At 40.0% G+C, this 9,571-nt stretch overlaps 1 protein-coding gene across 5 annotated transcripts in view; it reads left to right on the top strand.

The window, feature by feature from the left end:
• Window positions 1-1,521: 1,521 nt before the first annotated feature.
• The window catches only part of VPS35L (VPS35 endosomal protein sorting factor like), a 121,406-nt gene continuing 113,356 nt past the window's right edge, over window positions 1,522-9,571 (top strand). For 2 of the 5 annotated variants that reach the window (XM_058286360.2, XM_058286361.2), the window contains exon 1: window positions 1,552-1,593. In XM_058286360.2, the coding sequence (XP_058142343.1) occupies window positions 1,577-1,593 (17 nt within the window). In that variant the 5' untranslated portion in view covers window positions 1,552-1,576. Of the gene's footprint in view, window positions 1,594-4,505; window positions 4,570-5,190; window positions 5,275-9,571 lie in introns of those variants that run through there. The other 3 variants (XM_071211312.1, XM_058286359.2, XM_071211313.1) reach the window with 3 other exon arrangements.

Below are 9,571 nucleotides of genomic sequence, written 5' to 3'. Positions count from 1 at the left end.
AGCTGTCTACATAAGTTTCAGCAATCTTTCAGGATTATTTCCATTATCTGTTTAATACACATGATATGCTAGGTTAAGTTGATAAGTGGGTGTGGGTGATTTTGCTTAAGAGTACGAGAAATGGCTCTGCTCTACTGTCTCCCTCAGTTGTCTGGCACCTCTCTGTCACCCAAAACTATTAGGATTGCTTATGTATCCAAAGGGACTAGCGGCATGCCATCCAGAAATTTCTTAGCAATGCAAAATCTCAGGCCCCACCACAGAGCTACTGAATCAGAATCTGCATTTTAACAGGATCCCTTGGTGAGTTATATGCACAATCGTGAAAATCACTGCTTTATAGTATATTGCTATGGAGGGAAAAGCTCTGAAAACAAAGATCACAGAAGGTCAGATACACTTATTTTGCCTGCTCAATAATGTACAGCTCCCACTGAGGGCTGACCATATGCCAGGCATTTCATAATCCTCCCATTAACGGCAGAATTACCCTAATATAACAGATGAAAATACTAGGATGCAGTAGCTAAACTACATATTCCATCCTGTTCTGGTTTTGAGAATATATTTGAGAGTATATTCTGTATAAACTTTTCCAGAGGAGCTTGTTTGAGCATGTGGTCTCCTGACCTCTTCCTGTTAGAAAAGACAGACGCTGCTAACTAAAAGCCAGGAGCAGACGCTATTTTATGATTAGCCAACAGTCTCTGCCGTTAGATTGACTAAGAGGTGACTCTGCTTTGGAATGAGTTCAAATCCTGGTTTAGGCATCTACTAGGCTTGGCACTTAGAAAAGTTCGTTTCTTCATCATGGGTATTTATTTCATTTATTTAAGAGGGTGGTAGTGAGGAGGCAATGGAGGGTGCAAGCCAAGGGCTCAGCAGAGTGCCTGACATTCATATTAGGCACTTAGTAAATGGTAGCTGTTAGGAAATTATCCTGTGAATATATCGGGACATGCATCTTTTTTTTTTTTTTTTAACAAGTCAGAAAACACTAGAGCATCCATAAGTGCTGTAATAGAAATAATAGAAATGGTTTTCTACCTTCACAGAAAAGCACAGCTCTGCCGAGGGAGGTGAAATGCTAATCCTGTTTTCCCCATTTGGTTTAGTTCCGATTAAAGACTGTCAATATGCAGCTAGGATAGCGCTTTACAGACCTTGGTGGTTAGTCAACGCAAGGAGATTCTGAAATTGCCTAATTTCCGTGATGCGCGAGGGGAAGGCGGTGGCTAGAGAGGGTTCTGAACCCCGAAAACGCTCTTCCCTCCCAGAGATGGCTGTTTATCTGTTCGATCCGTCTGTCTGGAACCTTCTCCGCCCTTAGAGGGCGCACGTGGGCTAAGCATCCAGGGTTTGCTGGTGGAACCAAGTGCCCCTTACCATCATGGCGCCGGCGGGGGCTGAACCACGGCGGGGCGGGCAGCTGCCCCTCACAATCATGGCGCCTAAGGACAGAGTGGCCCGGTTTCCCTGCCCCTCACAATCATGGCGGCCAGGGCGGGGCGGGGCGGGGTCCGGACGGGAGAAGGGGGCCGGCAGCTCCCGCGCAGGCGGTCATGTGACTGGGAAGATGGCCGCCTTTCCCTGGTAAGGAAGGAGCGGCGAGTGGGCTTTGCGGAGGGGTGTCTTTGGGTGTCTCTGGGCCTCTCTGTTTCCGTGTGTGTCTCAGCTTGTGGGTGTGTCTGTCTCTGTGTGTGTGTTTGTGTGCATGAGTTGCTTTCTCTGTTGGGTTTTGTGATCTCCCACCCCATCCCCAGGTTGTCCTGACTACAGAATTCCTGGGCACTACCCTACTCCAGAGAAGTTCCCTGAAGTCGGATGAGTGGGGTACTTGATTCTCTCCTATCTACCACTGCCCCGCATCTTCCATGGCCCCCTCCCCTTTCAGTCCCCAAAGAAAACCCAATGTCCTAAACTTCAGCTTTCCCAGTGGAAGTTGGCGCCGGTTCTGGAGGCCCTAGATGAAGGGAATAATGGCCCCAACCCCGAGCCTGCTTGGTCTGTTTCCTGAGGTACTCAGTTCACCTAGAGGAGACTTGCTGTTCTTATCTGTAAAATGTTTGTCTTGCATGCTATGCTGGGCAGTGAGGATACAGAGACCCTCAGGCCTATTCCTTGGCCTCAAGTAACTGGTCGTGAAATGGAGTAGGCACACAGGATAGAGGGATGTTCAAAGAAGGAATGTGGAAAGCCCAAAGAAGGGAGCAATCAACCCCCCTCCCCCACCCCGGTGGGCTTAGGGAAGGTTTCAGAGAGAAAGTGCCTTAAGCTGGGTCTTGGAGGATGACTGGGAGCTCACCAGGCAGGAAGGAACAGCGTGTGCCAAGGCTCAGAGGCTTTTTAGAACTCTTTTGACTGGAGTAGCCGGGGATGACTGGAGCTTCAGGCTTCAGTGGGTGATAATGTGTGTTTGGAGAACTTAGACATCTTGTGGTGATGATAGTGGAATTAATTGGGTATGTGAGCTCTCCCCTGCATCTCAGAAAGGAAGATAATTTCCCCTTCTTTCTCTCCAAATCGTGAAATAGTTTACATTGGATGAGAGAGTAAGTGAGCAAATGGAAGAATATTCAGCCCTAGATTTTAAGAAATAATCAGGTACAACCTTCAGGTTTTAAGCTTTATAAACAAACACCTTCCCTCATTCCCTTGACTTGGCTAATCTTGAAGATAGTGCTTCTTTCTGAGGCCTTCTTTGACCCACTAAATCAGGATTGGGCGCTCCTTCTCTGAGCTGTTCTGACACCCTGAGATTTCCTTAACATAGCAGTGCTGCCTTGACAAGAAGGCCAGGCACCTTTTAGGGAATCAGCGAGGCTTGAGCATTAAAAACAGGAGAAACATCCAGCTTCAATGACTTATCTGAAATTTTGTAATACAAAAATCCAGGAAGATGCTTTTTTAAAAAAGTATACATATATATGTGTATATTATATATGTATAATAAAGTAGATAACAAAATTTGCCATTTTAACCAATTTTTTAAACCTCAATTGGGACATTTTAAGTCACTTAATATTCATGTACATTGTGTTTTTTTAAAAATTATTGTGGTTACGTATGTATTATATATGTTTATATAAAACATAACATTTGCCATTTTAACCACCTTTAAGTGTACAGTTCAGTGACATTAAGTATATTCACAATGTTGTTCTACCATTGCCACTATCTTTTTCATCACCCCAAACTAGAACTTTGTAGCCATTAAGCAGTAACTCCCCATTCCACATACCCACCTCCACTCCCAGCCCCACTTAACCTCTAATCTGTTTTCTGCCTCTATAAATTTGGCTATTATAGATATTGCATGTAAGTGGAATCATACAATATTGGTTCCTTTGTGTCTAGTTTATTTCACTTAGCATAATGGTTTCAGAATTCATCCATGTTGTAGCATGTGTTAAATTTCATTCCTTTTCATGGCTCAATGATACTCCTTGCATGGATATACCACAATTTGTTTATCTATTCATCTGTTGACAGACACTTGGGTTGTTTCCACCTTTTAGCTATTGTGAACACTGGAGTACAAGTATCTGTGGGTCCCTGCTTTCAGTTCTTTGGCGTATATACCTACAAGTGGAATTGCCAGGTCATATAGTCATTATATGTTTAACTTTTTGAGGTCCTGCCAAACTGGATGTAAATGTGGTGGCACCATTTTACATTCCCACCAGCAGTGCAAGAGGGTTCCAAGTCTCCACCAACTTGCCAACACTTATTTATTTTCCATTATTGTGATAATAGCCATTCTGGTGTATGTGAAGTTGTATCTCCTTCTGGTTTTGATTTGCATTTCCCTAATGATAAATGATGTTGAGCATCTTTTCATGTGCTTTTGGGCCATTTGTGTATCATATTTAGAGAAATATCTATTCAAGTCCCTTGCTCATTATTTATTAGTGTTGTCTTTTTGTTATCGATTGTAAGGGTATATATGTTTTGGATGTTAAACTCTTTTCAGATACATGATTTGCACTATTTTCTCTCTCCACATATTTTTCACTCTCTTGATAGCATCCTTTGAAGTACAAAGGATTATAATTTTGATAAAGTCCACTGTATCTATTTTTTCTGTAGTTGCTTATGCTTTTGGTGACATAGCTGAGAAAGCATTGTCCAATCCAGGGTCATGAAATTTACCTCTTATGTTTTCTTCTAAGAGTTTTGTGGCTTTAGCTTTTAAATTTAGATTATTGGCCCATTTTGAGTTAGTTTTTATAGAACTATTTGAATTTTCTTTCTTCTTGAGTTAGTTTTGTTTGTTTTTCATGTTTTTATCTTTTTTGTTATTGAGTTAGTTTTGGTACTTTATGTCTTCCTAGGAATATGTCCTTTTCATCTAATTTATCAATATACTTACAACTCTCTTTATTTCTGTGAGGTCTCTGTCATGAAATTTGGCATTTATTGCACCTTTATTTTGTGCTAGGCACTGTGCTAAGTGCTTAACTTGCAACATCCCATCTAATCCATTTAATAACCCCGTTTTCCAGATGAAGAAATACAGGCAGATGAAGCAAGTTGCCTTAAGTCATACAGCCCACAAAGGAAGCCGAGGTTTGGAGCCAGACGTTTGGAACCCAGAGCCTGTCTCTTAGGATCATAAATCTAGATTCTGGACTGAGGTTTCTGGGTTTTTAGGCTCCCCAAACTATGCTGTGGTGTCATGGGTCTTCCTGTCTGCTCCCTTTTACCCACATTTTTCATTATCTCTGATATATTTTGGTCTGGCCTAAGACACAAGATGCCCAGTGCACTTCAAATCACATTTCCTGTTTAATTCTATGGCAATTGCATACCTGACATTGCCACCTTTTGGAGTCAGAACTCTCCATCATTTTAAGGATTTTGAAGGGGATGGTATGTTTTGACTGTGGGAAAAAAAAAATGCAACCAGATTACGTGACTAGTAACTGAAATAAAGAATCACTTGAGAATTAAAATTGCAGAGAAAAAATATTAGTGGATTGTGGCATTTCCAGGATATGTGAGATTTGGTAAATCATATTGTAATTGCTCTGTGTTCATATTATCAGGTGGAAATAGTTAAAAGCTTTTACACCCATATGTGTCACTTGGGGATCTTTGTAAACTTCAGATTGGCCCTGTAGGTGGGGGGTTGCCTGGTTTCTGCATTTCTAACAGTCTCTCCCGCGATGATACTGCTGCTGATCCCAGGCCCCGGCTTTGGGTTGCCAAGGCCAGAGACGGCCAGGAGAAGAGATAAGAAGAGTTGGCCCTTTTTGGTGTCCAAGGGGCCAGGTGAGCATTCTGTATTGCTGGTGACTGAGATTTACGGGGCACTTTCATCAGGCATATCAGCTTTGTCTGGGAGTTGGGGGTGATGGAAGGATTTTTGAGAAAATGTCCACTGGGGCTGTTGGCCTTTCTAAATTCAGGCAACCCAGGCACAGAAGAAAGATGCTTCAAGGTCTCCGAATGCAAGAAATGCTTAAGATCAGAGAGCACGTTGGAGGAAATAAATGGAAGCAGTGGCAGGAAATCAAAATATAGCTGTTTGCCCCAGGCCTTCAGGGTGGGAGTAAACTTTCTTTTTTATTTTCTTTTTTAGATTTATTTCCAGAAAGTACTTTTTCCCAAAGACTCTCACCCCCCAAACTTTAAAAAAAATGAATTTCATTTCAAAGCTTTGCCTTTAAAAAAAAAAAAAAGCAGACTGTTGTTCAATTGTTAAGATTCTCAAGATGAACTTTAGATGAATCCGAGACTCTGACTGCTGGGGTTGGACTCCAGCTCTATTATCACTTCCTGCTCCTGTGACCTTTGTCATGTTACCAACATACTCATAGCCTCAGCTTCTCTGTCTGAAAAATGGGTATAATCATAGTACCTGCCTCATGGGGTTGATTAAACGAGGAAATGGAGGCCCAGGACTTGACTTGGAGCCTGGCTGATAGAAACGCATCCTTAATCAGGGCTGCTGTTTGGTTGTTCATGGCAAATCACACTGCACTTTTGATATAGTGCTTTTCTCACCTGCTAAATGATTTGTTAGTAAATATGATAAGGATGAAAATCTTATTTGCAACTAAATTTCAGGTTAAATTTTCTACTCAGTCTATTAAATTAACCTGGAAAATATTCCTTGACTTGACACCTGATGAGGGTTGTTAAGAATGATCTGAAAGGAAGAAAAATATAATTGGATTTTTAAAATGCCATCTAACTGTTGGTGACTTATTCAAATTCATTTATCTTTTTAGGTCATGTTTGTTTTATTCTGTAAATCAAGGATTGACAGTATATTACAGGAAGTTTTGGAAAAATGCTTGCTAGGTGATGTCAGTTGTAATATTTTGGAAGATGAAGACATTGTATCTTTTGAAAATGTCACCAAGAGGAACTGGGTAGTATAGTGTGGTAGTGATATGCCCTTAAAAAAGAAAAAAGGAGAGCCTAATCCATATTGTCCACCAGCCCTTGTGTTCCTTTCCTGCACCCAAAGCCAAATTTATTTAGAAAGGGTTAGAAATGAAATTTATATGTAAGCTCAGTTATTTTGTGCTGGTTTGGGTTTCTGGATTAGCAGGGCGTTTGGATAAAGGTGACTTATTGAAAGGCATAGTTAGGTGTTGGGTGCTGAAATTGTGAGGCTGTGAATAGATGTGTGTGGGGGCGGGGAGGGGTGTAGTAATGGATTCAAGGGACTTGCAAGCCAAGGAAATGGAGTGGTCAGGTTTGTGGGCGCTTTGCGTTTCTTCTTTCTTTTGAGGGGTTGAGAGGTGGGGTTGGGTGGGAAGTCATCCCCTGTGCCCAGAAAAGCTGTTTTTCTGGAATGTGAGATTTTATAAACAGGAAGTATTCAGATTGTTCCAGAATGGATTAGTAGTCCTGCTTGAAGATTCAAGGACGGGGATGAGGGTAGGGTGTCCTACTAATGAAATTATTGATGATTCTTCTAGCACTGAGATTCTGTGACTCTCTTAGCCTTTAGAGTCCTAAAATTATATGTATGGATATAAACTTGCAGGAAAGTGTTTGGTTAAAATGTGAGTTCAAAAAAATTTTTTAATCTAGCAAGCCATGATACTCTTAAAATTTTGTGACAGAGATGCAGAAATATGAAAACATTTTCTACCTCCTCCCCTGTACCTCCACCCCGATCCATATCCCATGCTTGTTCCTTTCGATTTTAAACTGTTTGAGCAGAAATAAGTTTCCAGTGTATTCCAGAAAAAAAGGAACAATTTAGTGTCTATACTGTTAATTGAAATTAATCATTAGTTTACAAAACTTTTCTGAAGTTTCCATCTACCCTGAAAGATTTTTAAATTATTCAAGTAGATCAGAGTAGTCTTAAGAATAATGGTGTGAAAGTATTCTAAAAAAAATACCAGAGGTTTCCAAAAATGTCTAAAAATACCAGAGGTTTCCAAAACTGGAATGCTTTCTAATATCATGGTTACTTACATTTTACTTGTATATCAGGAGGTTACCACATACTTACTGTTAAGTCCATGGTTTGACTGTAGGGTGAGGGCCAGTGTTTAAAACTACCCACCACGCAGCTCTGGACCTCTAGCTGTTCTTTGGGGTCTCCTTTGAAGTGGTTGTACCACCTCACCAGTTTCTTCAATAATGAGTTAAATAAAACCTTTAACATTTGTTTGTTTTTATATCTATGAGAGTCGTGATTTTACCTTTTTTTTGGAAAATTATCTTTTAATGCTGAAACAACCTCAACTTATTCATGATATGTTATCCTTTTTATAATATTGCTAGATGATCTATGCTAATATTTCATTTTGCATCTATAATCATGAAACTTTGGCCTGTAACTTTCTATTCTTTTAATGTTTTATCAGGTTCTGGTATCAGAGGTTATGCTGGCCTCAAAAAAAGTGTGTGTGGGGCTGTTAGAAGGCTTTTCTTCTTTTTATAGTCTCTCCAAGAGTTGTTTTTTGTTTGTTTGTTTTGCTTGTTGTTTGTTTTTGTTTTTTCAGGATGCACCAGGAACCAAACCTGGGACGTTCCATGTGGGAGGCGGGTGCTCAACAACTTGCGCCACATACGTTTTCCACATGTGTTTTTTATTTCATCATTTTCTTTCTTTTCTTTTGCCTTCTTTGGATTTAATCTGCTCTTCTTTCTAACCTTTAAAGTTGGGTACTTAGATCATTTATTTTCAGCCTTTCTTTTCTAACATTTCCATTTAAGGCGATAAATTTCCTTCCAAGCCCAGATTCAGCTGTACCTCACAGGTTTTGATATGTCATTATTGTCATTATCATTTATTAGTTGTTCAAAGTATTTTCTAATTTCCATTTCGGTTTCTTCTTTGACCCTTGGGTCATGTAGAAGTGTAGTGTTTAATTTCTAAATCTTTGGCTAGTTACTATTTTTTAAGATTTTATTTTGAAATAAAGATTCAAAGAAAGTTGTACAAATACTACACTGAGGTCCCACACACCCTTCTTCACCCAGTTTCCCAATGCTAACACCTTACCTAACTATAGAATAGCATGAAAAACCAGGAGATTGACAGTCCATAGATGCTATTCAGACTTTACCAGTTTTATGTGCACTCCCGTGTATGTGTATGTGTCTCTGTGTGTATAGGGCTATGCTTTTTTATTGCATATGTAGATCCATGTGCAGATGGATCACAACTGGTCCATCACCACAAAGATCCCTCCATTTACTCCCTCTTGCCTTTCATCTGAAGTTTTCGTGCATTTTAAATTCTACATTTATTTTAGTATTCTAAATTTATTTATTATTATTTCATATGGACAGTAATCATCTTGTTTTCTCCACACCTTAACCTATTGTTACTCATTAGTACGTGTATATGTGTTATATATTTATGTGTGTGTGTGTGTTTTGCTTTCAACTCGAGTCATTTTCCTTCTGCCTTTAGCTTTGTGTGGTTCTGCTGCTGTAAGTTTTTCTTGGAGTATTTTGCCCTGTGTTTAAAGGGTAGTTTCACTAGGCCTAGAATTCTAGCTGGCGATCTTTTCTTTTAGCACTTTAAAGATATTATCCCTTTGTCTTCTGGTTCTCACTTTTGTATAGTGAAGATAGCTATCAGTTGTATTGTTGCTTTGAAAATAATGTGTCTTTCCAAATGTTGCTTTTAAGATCTCTCTTTCTGGTTTTTAGCCATTTCGGTATGATTTTTTTTTTTTGGTATTTATCCTGCTCTGAAGCACAAGTCTTTCTTTAGTTTTGGAAAATGTTTTAGCTATTGTCTCTTCAAATATTACTTCCACCTCTATTTTTTCTCCTTTCCCCTTTGAGATTCCAGTTATATGCATGTAAAACCTTTTCTCCATGTCCCTTATGTTTCTCATGCTTTTTTCTGTGCTTTCCATCCTTCTTCCTCTCCATGGGTCAGTCTGGGTCTTTCCTCCTTTTTTATTTTCCCGCTCTCTAATTCTCTCTTCCCTTGTTAAACCCCCATGGAACTGATGAAAGCTCTGTTCTCTCTCTGCTTTCTGCTGGGCTTCTTTCTCTTGCCCTAAACAGCTTAATTGGCGAATAATTGGAGAAAGAAACCAGGACTGGGTTTCTTACTTCCCTGCCCTTCTCTGCCGAA

This window comes from Dasypus novemcinctus, chromosome 23 (assembly GCF_030445035.2).
Source record: "Dasypus novemcinctus isolate mDasNov1 chromosome 23, mDasNov1.1.hap2, whole genome shotgun sequence".
Classification (NCBI taxonomy): domain Eukaryota; kingdom Metazoa; phylum Chordata; class Mammalia; order Cingulata; family Dasypodidae; genus Dasypus; species Dasypus novemcinctus.
The sequence above is the reverse complement of the archived record's forward strand: the minus strand, read 5'-3'. Positions and strand labels throughout refer to the sequence as shown.